Raw genomic sequence first — 19,693 nt, forward strand, 5'->3', positions numbered from 1 at the left:
TAGTGTAATCATCGTAAAATATGTGGATTTTATTAGCATTAACCGGTCAGAACATGTGTAGCCTTTCGTCACATTTCTTCAAAGTTGGTAAACCGCGAGTTCCTCGTTTTGGATGTTGGGGCGGGACATAACTTTGCACATAATCTTGAGTTTTGGATTTTTTTTAAATGAATAAATTCCAGCCACCGGGATGCAAGCGTGGTGTCTCAGGAAAAGGAAGTAAAAGTAAGTGATTTTTATATAAAAATACGAGAAAGTAAACGTTTTGTAAAATCTTTGTCATTAACGGTTAAATAGGTATACATTGTGATATGGATAATTAGCTCATTTTAAATTTCATTGTGACTTTAGTGGCATCATTGTGTGTATAAACGTAGCCACTGAGCCTCAAGATTCTTCATGGTCAGTTTAAACTCAGCAGCTCTTCTCAGCAGGTAATCAGTAATCTGTACTCGATTACATCTTGGAACTAAGCTTCCCGGCTCTGCTGGTATTTCTCCCAGCAGGAAAGAGATACGGCAGGCTGATCTGAGGTCAGCAGTAAACAGCTCTTCACGGAGCTGCAGAGCGGCGAGGTCCTAACATCCATCCAGCTGTAATTGAATTGGCCTGATGTATGAGGCAGCTTCGGTTCAGCTGCTCACACACACACACACACACACACACACACACACACACACACACAGAGTCATGCAGATGCACACACAAATACCTTCACATTGACACACACATAAACTCACAATCTCTCATGTATACACAAACACATGCACACACAAACTCAATCACGTGTAAATCAGACACACACACACACACACACACACACACACACACACACACACACACACACACACACACACACACACACAGCACAGGAACATATTGGTCGTCATCTGTGCCAGCGCTCCACTGACCCATATTGCCTTTTTGCCCAGCAGTCAAACGCCTCTCCGTCTCTCCAGTCGTCCTCCTGAGCAGCATCACTCCTGCTATCTGCTGACTGAGGCCCTGAACCCGCCCTGAATATCCGCTTCATGTCGTCCAATCAGAATCACTACCGGTTTTTGGATTGTGCTGAGCAAGCATTGCTCCATTTCCCTCCTAGTCAAACGACTCTGGTAATCTGTGTGTTCTGGCGGTGATTTGAGAGGAGAGTAATGAATTTTCTGTTTCTTCCGCCCGATCGCTAGAGAGGCATTACACATGAAGAGCTCATTTCTAAAATACTGTATATACATTTTTTGGGGAAAAATCATTCCGTTGTTTATCTAATCATTGTCACATCTATTCAAGTTCATTATTCTCTATATCTCTGAAAATAGCGAAGAATCAGACCTAGATTTTGTTTTATTGGCCAAGTAAGTTTGCATATACAAGGAATTTGACTTGGTGGTTTGCTCACATTAAACAACGCAAAATTATAAAAAAGTTGGATATAATAAATTTTGACGTAGAAATTAGGGAATATGTCTCTTTTTGAGGTAGTGAATAGCAGTGTTAGCCCTTTTTCAAATGGTGGATATCTCATTTTCAACACCCGCTCCAATCTGCCTGGTTATGAAGATCACGAGGCCGCTGAACTGTGACATGAAGGTTAAAGAGCAGGAAGGATCAAGGTCACGGTCACAACACTGGCTGAACCAGAGGGGACAGTGACTGTGAAGGTGTGTGTGTGTGTGTGTGTGGGGGTGGGGGGGGGGGGGGGGGGAGGCAGGGGGAGGCGGGGGCGGGGGATGCTGTGGCAGACTGAATATGGCCGTGAGTCGAGGGAGGTCAGGGGGTCACGGCTGGAGAAAAGGGACGGGGTCTGTGAAGGGACATAAATCTACGGCCTTGTTGTTGTAAGGTGGTTGTAAAAAAAAAAGAAGACAGGAGAGAAATCTGGGGTGTGTAGGAATGTGTGTGTGTGTGTGTGTGTGTGTGTGTGTGTGTGTGTGTGTGTGTGTGTGTGCAATAATGATTCTAGTTGTAATAGCGCTTGGACAAATCCGTGTACTGTGTTCATGTTTGTATATCTGTGATGGTTATACAATATGTGATCGAGTGTATGTGTGGGCCTGTGTGTGTGTGTGTGTGTGTGTGTGTATGTGCGTGTGTGTGTGTCTCTAAAAGTGTGTATGCATGTGTACCTACAGTAAGTGTGTGTGTCTGTTGTGTTAAAGTTAGGTAAGAAATGTCAGTGCACAGATAATTTATTTATGTCTGAGACGGTCTGAAACTGTTGTAGTGTGTGTGTGTGTGTGTGTGTGTGTGTGTGTGTGTGTGTGTGTGCAGTATGCAAAATGAGTGTGTTCCTCTAACAGTCACTACTTGTCTATTTGTGCCACATCTGTGCCTGAGCCCCCCCCCCACCCCCACCCCCCACCCTCCTGCTGTTCAGATAACAGTGTTGGCATGGTGAGCCTCGCTAATATTTTCTCCATCAGCTCCAGTCAGGAGGCCGATCGCCACCGCGCATAAATTTGCATGCTAATCTGTGCAGCTGCTCGCTAATTGGAAATCTCTCCCTGCTGATTGGTCCGTTCACTGCGTCTCAGGATTACGGGGGAAATGTATGTAATGCGGAGGGCTCGGTTCCAAAATCTCCGCCATTTGAAAACGTGACGCCTACTTTTACGGCGTGATTATTCCTGTGATACTTGAATGAGCGTGTAACAGAGAAATGTAAGGAAAGAGAAATAAGAGGAGAGAGGGATGTTTTAACATTTTAATTTATTAAACGAAAAATCCACCCTTGGATCTTACACTGTTAGATGTCATCAATCTTTGATGTTCGGTGCATTCCAGGAGTTATTTTTTGAGTGTTGAAATTCACTCACAGCGTAATTCAAAATTTTCGGTGAACCCACTTTCCCTCAACCTGCCTCGTCTACTTCTACTTCCGTTAGTAATCTCCTACATTTCCCAGAATGCCTTTCAACAACCCCAAGAGCCTGAACTTTGTTGTATTTAGCTGTGGGTTTTACATCTAGGCGGAGAGAGCGATAGCAAGAGCAGAGTGAGAGTTTTTACTGTCTTGTGGCTGCAGTGCATTCTGGTCTCTCTCCTGCTCCTGTGGGTGGAGAAATTGGTCTCTCTCCTCTTCTACGATGGATTTCTCCCTGTATGATTGTTGAACGTCTCTCGGTGCAAAATGGCGGCTCTAGAAAGAAGCCCTCGCTCTTTGATTCTGAGGGACTGACACCAAAACCTGACGTTTACCGCTGATGTTTTACATCCTGAAACATTTTCCGATATCAAACTCCATTGTAGCTGCTGGAAATATCTGAATGTGACGTCAAGTTGTCTATGTTTGGCCAGTTATCCACAGGAGTAACTTAAATGGTACATCACCAGTCGCTGTTTTTAACAGATTTAAAGGGTTTTAGGGTGGATTTTTCATTTAATTCATTTTTTAACCTCAACATGAGAGCGTATTAGAGTGAACAGAGGAGGAGGATGTGGGAAAGGGAAAATGAATCAGGACAGAGAAAAAGGTACTTCTTGAATAAATCAATTTTCACCCTAAGGCAGAAGACGGGGAGTGATGATATGAATCTCATTCCAGATCCTAGTGGCAGAATTGATATTGATTGGTTCATATTCCATCCGATGTAATGAGCAACAACAATTCCACAATGATACGGTATTAGAAATCAGGAAGGCTATTGGACAAAACAGAGTATCAAACATCTCTTCCCTTCCCCCCACCTCCCATCTGAGGCCGCTCTAATCCTCAACCTAGCATGCTGATATAGTGGGGGTTTTTTTTTAACTCCTCATCCGTGTGGCCGCTGGTGGGAGTGGGATGTCTCGCTCCACAGACGCACGGTGATCTTTGGCCGCTGGCTCAAAAACCGAGACTTCACATTTATTGGCAAAGGAACGATTCTGACCCATCCTGAATCATGGCTTAGACCGTATTTTCATAAATCGCTCTCTTAATCCGTGTGACTTTCGACCTTCACCTAGATTCATCGCCACGGCAACCCTATTGGATCGTGTATTGAGCAGAGGCATTAGCTTGTGGCTGTTGGTTGAAATGTTGGCTGTAAAATAATGCGAGTAGAGTAGTATTCATACAGCGCAGACAGATGCAACAGGTTCACATGATGCAAAATATGAAAATTAAATGAGGATACAGTTCAGTGAGTGCGTGTGTCTGTGTTTATATGAACACATATTTCTGATGCACATATTTGTGTGTGTGTGTGTGTGTGTGTACAGTTTGCATGACTTGAAGTCTCACAGAGGAAAACCAAATCGTAGAATATGGCCTGGCAGAACAAGGGACGTTTCCTCATAAAACTCCCTTGTAAAAAAAACCCCCAATAACATGCGCTGCTCTCTATTCCTTATACTAGAGCTCTGAGCTTTTCCACATGTTTCTACTCAGGAACCAGAAAGCCATGAAGCTCATCTACTCTCATCTACTGTATTTCACTGTCTAGCTCAGCCTCATCCGTTGCACTGAGCGAGGAGAAGTTTATTTCCCCTTCAGAAAGCCTATTAAAGGAGCAGTTCACCCCAAAATGAAAAGTCAGTGGAAACTCCTTTGAAGTTGATAGGACCACCAAACACACTTTTCCCAGCCTCCAAATTTCTCCAAAAAGCAGATGCAGGAAGCGTTTTTTAGCCAAACATTTGCATTATGGGTCCAAACGTCCAATATTTACCTCATTATCTGCTTTTTCTAGAATGTGCCACCAGTCGACCAGAGTATTGTCAGGAAAACATAGGATATAATGAAGTAAATATTGGACTTTTGGAGCCACAGTGCAATAGTTTGGCTACAAAACACTTGGATTATGCTGCATGAGCTGTTTGGAGAAATTTGATGGACATTTTATACTTTTTTTTGGAGCTGTAAGAAGACGCTCCGTTAACTTCAGTAGTTTGAGAGAAAGCTGAGAGAGAACCACAGAGTCTAACTCATTCTGTGTTTGGTGTCCTACCAACTTCAATGGAGTTTCCACTTACATGCGGGTGAGTTTCATTTTCATTTTCAATATTCATTACTAAAGAGTCAAACAGGGTTGAGAGACAGAAAGGCCTTTATACCAGGAATGTTCAATAATACAGGATTATGAGGGATTGGTGCCAAAATATGATTTGGATCCCGGTCTGTTTTGGAAGCAATCCTGCAGGTTTCTGTATTGGAATGCTAAGGGACTTTTCATTCAAAAGGTTCGAGTCTATTCATGTGACCCGGTGATACACAATCACACTTAGTGGACTGAAATTGATATTGTTGACTGTTATGAGCTATTTGTTATGATTATAATACTGTGTGGTAAGCTTTTAAGGTGATTTATGGTTATGGGTTGTGGCTGGCTGGAGCTGTTTGCTGAGATGCTAATGGCTGGATGCTGCAGTACCTTTGTCTGGGTTACAGGACTGCATGCAGTTGGCAATAGATTTATTCAATAACATCCAGAATTGAAGAATTCAATTAACTGAATCTAATTTTAAAGAATTGTGAGATGAGATTTTATGTTCTTTCTATGGGCCCTAAAGTGGCTATTTTGGCCATATTTTGGTAATTTAATATATTTATTCTTGATTATGCATGCAAGCAGGTAACCATGATAAAGGCTATTGCAGCTGAAACATGTTGGTTTTTAATATTAAAACCGTCAACTGTTCTCTAAGAGTAGTCTAGCTGTTTTTTTCATTTCTTTGCTTCTTTTTGATCCAGCAGATTTTTTGCCTCTCCAATGCCTCTATGTTGCACGGTGGTTATGGCTAGTTTTGAGTATATAATGAATATGTCTGTGTATATGTGTGTCAGTGTGTGTACATGTATGTGTGTTTGTGTTTGTGCCTTGTCATACCTGCAGAAGACTCCCATGCCCTCCAGCAGGTAACACTGTCCCCCGTTGAAGCAGTAGCTGGGCAGCGCGTCGCAGGGCGAGCGGCAGCTTCCGTTCTGCATCTGGTAGCCCACGCGGCATCCGCCCATCCCGTCCGAGCCGTCCACCGGCGAGGCGGGCGGAGGAGCCGCCGCGGGGCCGTCCGGCCCGCCGGGCAGAGCCACGTCCGGGTTGAAGGAGCCGGAGCTGGGGACCCGGGGCCTGGAGCGAGCCGGAGAGCCGATGGACAGCCGGAGGTCCTCGTCGCTCTCGTAGGTGTCGGTGGTGGTGCTGTAGGTGTACTCGTCGGCGGTGGGGGACACGCCGTCCTCGAAGGGCGTGAGGTAGTCGTAGTTATCCAGCATGGCCCAGGAGGTCGGGTCGCCGCCCTGCAGCTCGTGGGCCAGCGATGAGGGAGAGGGCGAGGCCAGGTCCAGGCCACGGCCGCGGGACGAGGGGTCGAAGAAGTCCACGTGGAGCACGTCGGGGTGGGAGGGGTTGGTGGCGGCCGAGGGCGGGGCGGTGGTGGTGGAGAGGCGGTCCAGGTCGAACACTGCCGTGTCCTTAGCGTTGATCCAAGGCGGGTCGGTGCGTGGCGGACGCTCCTCCTCCTCCTCCTCCTCCTCTCCCTCCATCACTTCCTGTATGCGCGGGTTGCTAGGCAGCAGGTGCTCCGTCTCGGCGGAATCGGGGCTGAGCTGGGGCGGAGCCGCCACGCCCACCTCCTCCACCGCGGGCACCACCGTTTCTCCAAACATGCCGCTGCTCTGCTCCTCCTCCTCGCCGGAGCGGGGGATTCGGCCCGCCCTCAGGGTCACGGAGTCCACCGTGCCGGGACCGGCGGAGCCGGTCACCGCGGTTACCGCGACAACAGCCTCGCTGACCTTGACGGGCCCCTCCTCCTCGCTGAGCAGGGAGGTAACGTTGGCCGCGCTGTCCGGCTCAGTGGCGTTGGTCCCAACAGCATTCCCTGCAAACACAGAAAAAAGGTTTCAATGTAACAACTGAAAAAGTATTCAGTGTTCTGAGTCGAAATAAGGTAGTCAGTGGTCTGGTTTCCTCTTATCTAGTCAACCTAAATTTATCATATTTACATATTTACAGGTGCAGAGTAGTGGACCGCCACCACTACAATCAAATGGATCAAATTCCACCACAAACTTCTCTCCTGTGTCTCTATTAGCTTTCCTAATGTCTGAATGAAGAAAAAAAACGTGCAAAAGTGGCAAGGGAATTATAGCACATTTAATAAGAAGTGAAGAATGATGTTGCTTTGAAAACGGACCACAGTTTGTATTGATCTGCTCAGGACAAACAATCCTCTACCCAGGGTGAAGGGCTGGTTAGGGAGGCGCCTGTTAGTCTGGAGGTTGCTGGTTTGATCCCTGGTACTAACAGTGTCTAATACTGTTGCTGAGTGAAGGCACCTAACTCCCTGGTATGGGGTCTAACTACTGATTTATGTACTAACCAGAGTCAGGAATGAATGGGGGGAAATTGGTTGAAAAATGGTTGAAAATTCATGAAATACCTGCAAAATTACAAACGAGGGGGCAAAAAATTCACATTTTATCTGAGTTGTCAAATTTTCACTCATGAATGCGACTTCTGTCCCCTTTGGGCCACTGTAGGTGATTTGTGGAAGCCTATGATTCTTTCCAGTGTGTTCTGGGTGATAAAAATTGAGCGGTTTTTGATCAGAAAACAAGCTAGCATGCAGCCTGAAGCAGGAGAAAATGTGGCACCAGGCAGCCAGCAGTAGAAGAAAATGCTGACCCCACACAAACCACTGCATCAAGAAAAAACAAAACAAGCAAAATCATAAAAAATTCAACAATCGGGGGATGGAAGATGGACTGGTTGGGGACAAAGAGGGAAAAAAACGGCACCATCCTCTTCTGTGATGGCGCCAGTTTCCAGCAGTGGGAAAGAAATTAAAACAAATCTTAGCAGTCCAAACTGACTGTTTACTTGCCAATACGCAATGCAAATGTAGTAGTTCATAGTTCAATAAAATTGCCTCTGAAAATGACCAAAATGCCCCTGAAAATTAGATCAAGGGGGCAAAAAATGCCCTCTGAAATAAGAAGTTAATTTCTGAGCCTGGTACAGTGACAAGTATAAAAACTGCAATACAATGCATTTGGCTGCTGGATGTTGTTTGTATCTGGACTATAAATATACCATGCATATATACACAACCACAAATCAGTTTAGTAAACTCTTTCCAAAGACATTTTCCAGCCTGGCATTCACACAGCAGTGGTACATTGCCATAAAATGAGCTCACAGGCCATGACTTCAGTAAAGTCACTGGGCATTAAGGGATCGCCCAAACGGGCTCAAGGAGTCTGGCGCTGAACCGGGGGGGGGTGAGACGCACAACAAATCAAAACGAGACGCGACCGGGCCTATACTCATTCTCTGCTCCGTCGCTTCGGCCCAGGGAGGCTCCTCCAGTCGAGCAGAAAGCTGCTTTGTGGCGGCTCCCCCTTGGATTAAAAGGAATAATTTACTAATGTACTTGAATGGCAAGGAGATGGGATTAAGGTTTAGGGGTTTGGGGAGAGGGGGGGGGGATTTAGGAGACTCGGGGGGTGTCCTGCAGGGAGGGGCAGGGGGGGGGTTGATCTTGGGGAGATGCAGACAAGAGAGCGTCTCGACAATTGTAAGATGCTGTTAAGTATCTGTATGTGAGGATGACACAGCAAAGACTGTTTGTCCTGACTGGCGGCTGAAAGACAACATCCTTCACTTCAGCTGCAGAGACAAGACTCAGCTACAGTAAACCTGAGGATAACACTGATAGGGTTTCATCTCCTGTAAGCAACTGAGACTGACAACAGTTGGCCAGTTGTCATGTAGGAATACTGAGAATATCGTGTTTAAATCATCACTAACAAATGTCACTGCGTCACCTACACTCTTAAAAAGAAAACTGCATGTTAGCAGCAATGTGTTATATGTTAAAAAGTTGTTGAAAAGTAATTCAAATGTGTGTTCTTCCAGTCTCATTTTTGTATCACACATATGGGACATCACAGACCCTACAACATAGGAAATCAGGCTAGCTAAGTCAGTGTCATCTTTTAAATCGCTTCTTAAAACGTACGGAAAGCTTACCTTTAATCCTGGGTCCATAATTATCAAGCATCTTAGAGTAGGAGCGCTGATCTGAGACCAGATTGGCTTTTAAGTCACAGCAAAGAGTATAAGGTCATGTGACTTAACCACGGATCCTAGATGAGCACTCTTATTCTTAGAAGTTTGAATAATTTTGGATCCAGGTCTGATTTAAGCCTTACTCGTTATTGAATTTTATATTTTTTATATATTTTATTGTGTTTTTATCTCTTTGCTATGTTGTTTTTACAGTGCTTTCTGTTTTATTTGCACGTTTTATTCCTTGCACTGGCTCCTTGCTGTGAAGCACTTTTTAACTTTGGTTTTGAAAAGTGCTGTATAAATAAAGTTTATTATTATTACTGCAGGAGGTTCACTCCCATAATCTTCCTCTGTAAGATCCCAGCTTGTTGGGAACAGAAGGTATGAATAATTGTCTGGATATCTCGTCATGTGTTTGGCCTGTGGTCCGGTGCATCTGACTGTGCAGAGCAAGGCACCGACACTGCCGGGGTTGACGGTTCCATTCCCACCCAGGATAGATGTGTGCGTACTCACGGTCCTGTAAGGCGCTTTGGATAAAAGCATCCACCAAATGGCATATGTGAGGATATGAGTGGGGATCTCGGCTGATGTGGCTGCAGCTCAGATCACGACCCCGTGTGATTTAATCTGTTCATCTCTAAATGTCACTCAGCGAGGCTCCACTTAGATGGCCAGGAGTTTATTATTTCTTATGATCTCAACCGAAGTTTTATGACAAACCATGACGTGATGTCTGGTTATGGGACGAACAGCCAAAAACAATCTACACACCCTCAGATAGTAATCCAATACTGTCATGAACCACAATCTAATAATTTCATCACTTAAAAACTGCAGCAAAACAACCAGGAAACCAATACAGCTTAACAGAGACGGCCTTAAATCCACTCTCAGATAGATCTCATCAGTCTGTGATGTTCAGTGCATTCCAGGAGTTATTTTGTGATGAAGTGTCGTAATTTACTTTTTCAGTGAACCCACTTTCCCTCAACCTGCCTTGTCTACTTCTACTACAGTTAGTGATTTCCTACATTTCCCAGAATGCCTTGAACGTCTCTTGGTGCAAAATGGCGGCTCTAGAAAGAAGCCCTCGCTCTTTGATTCTGAGGGACTGACACCAAAACCTGACGTTTACTGCTGATGTTTTACATCCTGAAACATTTTCTCATATCAAACTCCATTGTAGCTGCTGGAAACATCTGAACATCTTCTAAACTTGACCAGTTATCTGTGGGAATAAGAAAAATACATCACCGGATAACAAAATGGGGCCATAAATAAGTGTTTTAGGGTGGATTTTTCCCTTAACAGTAACTGTGTCACTCTCTGTTATACTCAAACACAATTTACTAAATCTAATGCATATGGACCGCTGCTGCATGAAATTACAGAGGAGACACTGGAGCCGCTTCTATTTTCCATTTTAAACAAATTTGTTAGTCTCTTCAATGTAATGACAGCAACATGTCGGCGGTAAATCTGGGCTGGGAAAGTCAACATGCTGCTCCCTCAACATCTGCTGCCAGAGTGCTGCTGAGCAAGGCACTTCACCACCAGCTGCTAAAAGAAATCTTTTGATCCAAAGGCTTCTGCTTAAATGCTTCAAATGTGTTTCTTAGACAAATATAAATAGTGAAGTTGATCCTATGTATGAATTTCTTTCCAAAGCCTTTTGCCTTTCCATCAAAGCAAAGGGCGGCTGCTTTAAAGAATCTGAAATATAAGATAGTTTTGATTTGTTTAACACTTTTTTGGTCGCTGCATAATTCCATTTGTGTTATTTCATAGTTTTGACGTCTTTACTATTATTCTAAAATGTGGAAAATAGTAAAAATAAAGAAAAATGTGTGTGTCCAAACTTTTGACTGGTAGTGTATGCATGCTAATGAAGACTTATCTGTCACTTCAGCAGGTGGAAGTCTTCGGTTTATTGAAAGTTTGTTTTGCGGTGCGGCAGCAGAGAGCTGCGTCTTTGAATCCAGGGTCGATTTGAGGCTAATCCTTCCAGCAGTCCCACAATCCACTGCTGTTTAACACATCATCTGAGCAGCCAGGGTTACTATGCCAAAACCACGCTCACACACACACACACACACACACAGAAGCACCCACCCACACACACACACACACACACACACACACACAGAGAGACACACACACGTAAAAGAATAGGATTTACTACAACTACACACAGCCGTTTTAAACACAAAACGCTTAATGCTCACCAGGAAATTAAGATTTAAGACTGTAAACGTCCGTTTCTCTCTCTTACACACACACACACACACACACACACACACACACACACACACACACAGCGCATACAGAGAGGCTGACACTTCCCCTTCTCTCTCTCTCACACACACACACATAACCATACAGGGCACACACACTGATATTCCCCTTCTCTCTTGCTTTATCTCTCTCTCTCTCTCTCTCTCTCTCTCTCACTCACACACACACACACACATATACTGCACACACACACATCTGACTGTGACACACTCATTAAGTGACGGTTTGTCCAGATGAATGCTGTGTTTGGGTGAATCTCCAGGGAAGACCAGTCAGCCTTCAGCGCTGCCAACTCCTCCTCCTCCAACAAGCCTGATGAATACAAACTGTACTGTCTACAAACCAAATGGCTGCTAGAGAGAGAGAGAGAGAGAGAGAGAGGATGGGAGATGCTTTCATAGCTTATCAAAAACATTTAGACTTTGACTCCCAACCAGACAGTCTGGCTGTAGCCGAGGGGAAACACTGCGCTGGGATCTGCTGCCTGCTGTTTACTATCAGCGGCACCAAATCTCACACTGCTTTCACACACAACCCTGGCAGTGTCACAGTTTGCTGATCCAGGTGTCGGAGGCAACACACACACACACACACACACCGAGCCTCATACACAGGAACGCCCCATAGCTGTCACCTTATAACAGCAAGGAAAGACATGCAGACGAGTTTCCATCCTGCAGAACAGCCAACATACTCCTGCCTCCTAAAACCGCCAAAGGGTCAAGTTTAACTCATATTTTATAATGGTTTTCACACAGATATTTGAAAAAATTACAGCTGTAATGTGTTAGTTTCAACAGAGTATGTCTTAGAGAATCCACATCTATCATGTGTAAGGTGAAAACTTGACAAACCACTGTGGAAATCTGCGGAAATGCAGATTTATGTGCTGCGGAAATTAATTGTGAAAATTATGTTTACGAACTGGACACGGCATTTTCAGCTAAAAGTTGGCTAATAGTTAAGTTTATGGAACTAAAACAACAACTTGGTTAAGGTTAGAGAAAGGCTTTGGTCATGGTTAAATAAGAAAAACTTTCACTAAAAATTAAAATGTCACTCACAGCAGAAATTTCCTTCGTACAAGCTGGGAATTGAACACCCAACACCCAATTTCAATGTGAGAGGATTTCCTATTTATAGTTGTGACTCCCTCGTGACTTCCTGTAATGCTTTTGTGTTGCGAACACGTAATTCTCTCATTTTTCGTGCACATATTTGCATTTAAAGACTTTGTTTAGTGACCAGGCTGTATATGACACACACATAAGTGCTATATATACAATATATATAAAGATCATTACTGTTATTATCATTATAAATACACACACACACTCACACACTGTTCTCAGGCAGTTAGCTATAGGAGACTACAGTGTGTCACGGAGCTTCCCGGTGCGTCTCCGGAGTGAGCCTCAATTAAAATTGTCTCCCTTTCACCGGCGCGCCTCGTTAGCCTAATTGGATTAATGAGGAGGAGCCTTTTGACGGGCAGCTGGCTCAGTCGCAGCATGGCGGCACTGTAGCAGCTCAACAGAGAGACGCGGAGAAGGTGAGACAGGTTCGGCCGTCTCACCCGTACACAGGCTCTGATTATAGTTACTTGATGACATTCATACTTTCATAACTAGCATTTTCCCAGTAGCTCCAATCTTTTATGTAAAAACTACAATAATCTGTCTAAAGATGATTATGAAAAGAAAAGTTGAGTATTTTTAGGTTTACTTGAAATTCCGCTCGATGGGAAAAGAGCATTTCCAATTTTCGAGGCATTTTAGCGGACACTGAATGCACCGGTGCGACTTATAATGAGAGAGCAGGCAGGAGCTCACTGTGTTGCTCAAGGACACTTCAGCAGCACTCAGCACACGGCTGCTGATGGAGACGAACTGTCCTTTCAGGTACAGAACCGTCTTCCTCGCCCTGCGGTCCCAGGACAGGAACACAGGCTTTTAATTCACTTACATAAAAAGGTCGTGGCTGGATACTGTCAGCGGACTTCAAACGGCGCACGATTCAAGATCAGATTTACTTTAATTTTTACGTATGATAAATGTACATGTACGTGTACGTGTCGGATTACATTAGTTTCACTGTCTATACATGACACATGGCACAGGAACAACATGGCTTCAGACGGTGCAGCTCAAAAAAACTGCTTTGGAAAGAGATGAGGAGGGAATTTGAGCCACCAAAGGGAAGAATTGATTCACCGACATAGCAAGGCCATGCATGAGAGCAATTAATTTGCATGATGACCCATTGACTCATATGCTGGTAAAAAACTGCTGCTTGTCAGGGGAAATCAGTTGTGTTGTGTTAGCGTTCAGAAATAGAAAGAAAGCGGTAGTGATAAAACTGGACACTAATTACACATCTGCAAAAACTGCATTTTTGATGAATTGATTCAGGACAGGTTGATTTGATTCACCTTTGTAGAAATTACAGTTTTGTATTCAATATCACCAGATTCAGCAGCTGAGCTACTGATGAAGTGCTGAGCGAACTGAATGAAGAATCACGCTCGCACCGTGAAGCAGTGCGCTGCTTCTGTGTCACGCGATGACAACGGTGAATGAATGAGCAAGTAAGTTTGAGATTTGGGAGTTTGTTGTGACTGTGGTTGATGAAGCTCCTGGTCTGGAGAGCAGCCATCAGCTCTGAAGCCATTTCCAAAATAGGAAGATAATGAATACCGTCTTTGTCCTGAACGCTCGCTTTGTGTTTACGGTGCAGAGCGCGGTCCGACCACGCACACTGAACTGATTTGAAATTTCGATTCAGTTCCGTTGGTAAACCGATTTGATCACTTTAAAGCATCATTTTCACGTGAACGATTGATTTGAGAATCAGCCGATCGCTCCCACGACTTTGCATGGCTAGCTAAACCAACGATGACCAGTGTGTGTTTAGCGTGGGACAGTTCTGCCCAGTTAGAGCCGCAGGCCGGGCGGGATGGCAGACGAGCCTCAGCTGGTGTCAGTTGGCAGGACAGGGGGGCGGGTCTTGGTTTGGGTCAGTCTGGGTCGGGTCGGGTCAGTCGGGGTCAGTCGGGTCTGGGTTTCGAACTCAATCCACTGTCTGGACGCGGGACAGAAAGGGGCTGAGGCCCAAATGACAGAACTGAGGGGATAAAGGAGTCTTTGTTTGCCCCCCCCCACGCCCCTCAGCTGGGGTAATCAAATGGTATTACATAAGGAGATTCCTCTCACTACGAGGTGTGTGTGTGTGTGTGTGTGTGTGAGTGTGTGTGTGTGTGTGCATGCGCTCCCTCCCTGCCAGTGTATTGGTAATTGGGGTAGCTTCCAGCTCCTGTGGCGGAGGGAGTGGATGGTCATAATGAGAGGAGTTTAATGTTGCCTGGGTGTGTGTGTGTTTTGTATGTGTGTGTGTGTGTGTTTTGTGTGTGTGTGTGTGTGTGTGTGTGTTTTGTGGGTGAGGGCTCCTCAAGGCCAAGTGCTGTTAGCCCGTGTTGGCGAGCCGCCGACCTCTGGGCCTCGCCTTTTGTTTAACCCAGATCAGTTTGGAGAGGGGAAGCCACCAAACCACACACACACACACGAGCCGGGGGATTCTGATTGGCTGTGACAGACAGTAAAGAGGAAGCTGATTGGTTGTGACAGTCAGGGCCAGCAGAGCCAGTCTGGGTCAGCAGAGGGAGAAGGAGAGAGGTTGGAGTTTGGAGAAAACGAAACCTTACAGGCTCCCGTAGGAACAAAATGGAGGTTCTTCCTCGACGCTCTATAAATGTGTTTTGATGTTTCTATTTACACACACTGCTCGTTAAAAGTCTGACACACCTGATTGATGTTTTTCATTCTCTTAAAGCCATTTTGATCTAAAGGCTTCTGCTTAAATGCTTGAAATTGTATTTCTTAGACAAATATAAATAGTGAAGTTGATCCTATGTATGAATTTCTTTCCAAAGCCTTTTGCCTTTCCATCAAGGCAAAGGGCGGCTCCTTTAAAGAATCTAAAATATAAGATAGTTTTGATTTGTTTAACACTTTTTTGGTCACTGCATAATTCCATTTGTATTATTTCACAGTTTTGATGCCTTTACTATTATTCTAAAATGTGGAAAATAGTAAAAAATAAAGAAAAATGTGGCGTGTCCAAACTTTTGACAGGCAGTGTAATATGTAATATTCCATTATAATACGGCATATACAATATAAAATGCCATAATGTAGGTATAAAATACATTGTATTAATACTTACACTACATTTAGCTCACAACTCACATTTTACATAATGTGCTAAAATGCCAGTCCAAGTGAAGAGCTTTGTTTCAAAATATCTACTGTTTGAAAAATTTTACACCAATTCTTAAAAAAAAAGAAATTTAAAAGAAATCATGATGGAACATATGTTTTCTCAGGACTTTTAGTAGTGCCGTTTGTGAGTGTGTGAGTGTGTGAGTGTGTGAGTGTGTGAGTGTGTGAGTGTGTGAGTGTGTGATGGTCTGTCAGCGGCTGGTTCAGGTTTCTGCGGTTGTGGAATAATAAATGGATTAGAGGACGAGCGGTTTCTCTGTTTGCGTGAACAGTGTGAACGCAGAAGAGATAACTTCACGTTGCGTTAATGTTTATGAATATGGAAATAAAGAGCAGACCACAGAAAAGACTGATGGAGAGAGAGAGGAAGTGTGTGTGTGTGTGTGTGAGAGAGAGACTTTAACTCATTCCCATTGAATTCAGCTTCTAATACCTGACCCTCGAGAGAACCACACACACACACACACACACACACACACACACACACACCTTCTCTTCTCTCTCTCCTCTCTCTCTCTCCCACACACACACATTCTCTCTCTCTCTCCCTCATGAATAAAACATGAGGCTTTTTTATCTTTACTCAACAGCGCTCATTAATATCGATATAAAGAGGAAATGCACAGGTCTGCATTCAGCTCTAATTGAAAACCTCTGCATCGATTTTCTACCAGCCGCTCTCGTCATCTTTCTCTTGCTCTCTTTCTCTTTCTCATCCCTCTTTTTCCCTCTCATCCCTTTTTCCTTCTCTCTCTTCTCCCTCTTTTCCCCCTCTTTCTGTTCCGCTCTCTCTCCTCCTCGCTCCCTCATTACATCAATTCTTTCATTTCGTCCCTCTCTCCTCCATTTTCTTTCTGTCTTTCCTCCTTTCTTTCACTCATTCTCTCCCTCGGTCTGTCTTTCTCCCTCCATGACATAAATCCCTTCTTTTCTGCACTCCCTCTCTCTCTCTCTCTCCCATCGCCCCCTTCTTTCTTTCTTTTTCACCTTTCTCTCTCCCTTTCTTCCACTCGCTCCCTAGCTGTCTCTCTCTCTTCCTCGCTCCTTCCATCACATACATTCCTTCATTTCATCCTTCTCAGTCCTTCTTTCTTTTTCTTTCATCCTTTCTGTTTCTTTCCTTCTCTCATCCTTTCTCTCCCTCTCCCCAATCACTCCCTACCTCTCTCTTCTTCTCTCCCTCCATCACATAAATTCTTTCATTTCGTCTTTCTCAGCCCTTCTTTTTCTTTCTTTCATCTTTTCTGTTTCCTTCTTTCTCACCCTCTCTCTCTCTCTTTTCCCACTCACTCCTCTCTCTCTCTCTCTCCCTCCATCACATAAATCCTTTCATTTCTGACTCCACAGGTGGTGGGATGGAGGAAGGATGTGTTGCTATGGAAACGGTTTTGGCCTCGCTAGACTTGATGCGGTGCTGCAAACCCGACAGATCTGCATCCGTGCACCGGCACACATTAAACACACACACACACACACACACACACACACACATACACACACACACACACACACACACATACACACACACACAAAATATATATGCAGTGGCACATAATGTAATGCACATAATAATAATATGTGTTTGTCTTTGCGGTTTCAAGGTTTTATGAAGATGAAGGCTGTGGTACTGGAGTGCTGTATGATTTCTGCATGTGTGTGTGTGTGTGTGCATGTATGTGCGTGTGTGTGTGTGTGTGTGTGTGTCCATGCATCTAAGATTCCCACCCTTACACACACAAAACCTCCTCATCTCCCCTCTTACCTGATTTTTAAGTGGTTAGATTAAAAATCAAGTATGTACGTACACGCAAATTTATGTGTGTGTGTGTGTGTGTGTGTGTGTGTGTGTGTGTAAGCATAAAATATGAGGCGAACTCTCATCAGCATCACACGACAGCAGACGGCATCACGCAGAGCAAATGAATCCAGTCGTTCCGTTATCTCATCACACCTTCCCTTCCCTCTTCTATTCTCTGTCTTTCTGCTGAACCGGGTGCGTTTCCATGACGGGGGGGAGGGTGTGTGTGTGTGTGTGTGTGTGTGGGAGGGGGAGGGGGGGGGGGGGGTGAGGGCAGAGACTGAATGCTAATATGACAGTGTGCAGCGGAGGACGAGGAACGTGCACGCCCCAGACGGAGAGGCGGGCTCGTGCACGGAGATGAACTCAATGACTCGCTGCAACAAGGACGATCTGACACACACACAGTCTAACACATAATACACACACACACACACACACACACACACATAGACAGTCTAACACCTAATATACTAAGATTGACACACACACCCATACACACACATACATTTCCACAAACAGACACACATGCATACACACAAATATACATGAAAGTACAGACACAAATACAGTTGAGCATCCCACACACACACACACACACACACACATACATATACACACAAACACGTAAGCGCACTAACACAGACACACACATGTACACACTAAGATAGGCACACACACACACACAAAAATGCATCAAGACAGCTGCATGCCTACGCACACACAAAAAGAAGCGTGTTCTTTCTATCTCTTCCCCATCTTTTTTTCACCGTTGGTCTTACACACACACACACACACACACACACACACACCTACACGAACACACACAAACATGTAAATTGCCGTTCAAGGGCGTGGAGAGTTTGAGAACAACGCCAACTCAGCACGGCTAAAAAAAAAAAAACCCCACATTTCCTAACTCTGGTGTCTTTGACTGGCCCAGTTGAGAGGAAGGACAGAGCCGCCCGCCGTCCGACGCCCGTGAAACTTCGTCGGCTCGCCGGACGACCTTTCCCAAACTTCTGGACGACAATGACGCCCCGACCGCCAAGGCAGAGGTTAACTGACGCGCCGGTGAGTCAGAGCTGCGGCAAAAAAACACACCTGGACGCCGCCGAGGACGGCGTGGAGGAGACACACCGGGACGAATCAACACACACCTGAAGACACGACATACGCATGGTTTCAGACTCTTTTTGAATGTGCATGGTGATTCACGGCGGTCTGGACCAAGCTTATCCACGACTGATTCACTGACATCATTTCGATTGATTGGTGTTAGTTGTCAGTTATCAAAAATCGCAGATTGACATAATCTGGAAACGGTTTTAATTCATCGATGCCATGAAGTTAAGAAGTGACAAAATCGCTAAATCTAGCTTTCTATCATGTCATTTCTTTGCCGGCGCTGCTTTTTCAGTTGCTATCGCTCTGTAATGGCGTCATAAGTAGGTCTGTCCCGCCGTCCCGCCTACATCGAGCATCCAATCAGGTTTGTCGGATAATATCTGTCCTGATTAACTGCCGGTGGATAGGCTTGTGACCAGACCGCTATGAATCACCATGCAAATTTAAAAAAGTGCTAAAGACTCCAAGAGATTCATGGGAGCTGGACACCAGGTAAACAAAGATGGTGTCTCTTTACTGAACATACACTGTGGTTGATGCTTCTGTTCCCGGGTTTGCAAGAGTGTCCCGGTGCCCCAAGAGCTTCCATAGCCAATATAAATATAATTTTTTTACATAATTCTGACCTTAACCAAAGTTTTAGTTGTCTAACCCTAACCTTAACTGAAGTGGTTTTACTTGACCTAAAGTGTTAGCATGATGAACACGCCCCAATTCATCCAATTTGAGCTTCTGTCCCATAATCCACATCATGTTGGAACGTAATCTTCACATCATTCGTGTCCACAACACATAATCTGCGTTTCAGAGTTTCGTGCTCGTTTCATGAAATTTTATGAGAATTTAGAATTTTGTGAGTCTTGTGTGAGAACATTTAGACCTCAAAATACGATATAAAAAACAAAGACCACATCATGCACACACACTTGTACGTCTGGACACACAAACACATTAACAGACAGAGAAGCCGGCAGCTGGCGGGGTCAAGCCTGTGGCCAACCTACGTATGCTAATTTTGGCCTGCGAGCAGATCCAGGTAGGAGGATATTACAGACGAGATTAGGATCACTTCACTTCCCAACAAACAGATTTATCTAGGATGACGCACATAATAGCTGCCATGAATCCCCATTTAGTGCTGCGACAAAATATTCTCTTCCTCCTCTATACCTCCCCATCTTTCAGAAAACAGAGGATTC

At 44.7% G+C, this 19,693-nt stretch overlaps 1 protein-coding gene across 1 annotated transcript in view; it reads right to left on the bottom strand.

Moving 5' to 3' along the window:
- The window catches only part of cspg5a (chondroitin sulfate proteoglycan 5a), a 54,676-nt gene that overhangs the window by 29,640 nt on the left and 5,343 nt on the right, over positions 1 to 19,693 (bottom strand). The window contains exon 2 of the mRNA XM_071895536.2: positions 5,811 to 6,798. Coding sequence (XP_071751637.1) covers positions 5,811 to 6,798 — 988 coding nt within the window. The remainder of the gene's footprint in view (positions 1 to 5,810; positions 6,799 to 19,693) is intronic.

This window comes from Centroberyx gerrardi, chromosome 12, assembly GCF_048128805.1.
Source record: "Centroberyx gerrardi isolate f3 chromosome 12, fCenGer3.hap1.cur.20231027, whole genome shotgun sequence".
Lineage (NCBI taxonomy): Eukaryota > Metazoa > Chordata > Actinopteri > Beryciformes > Berycidae > Centroberyx > Centroberyx gerrardi.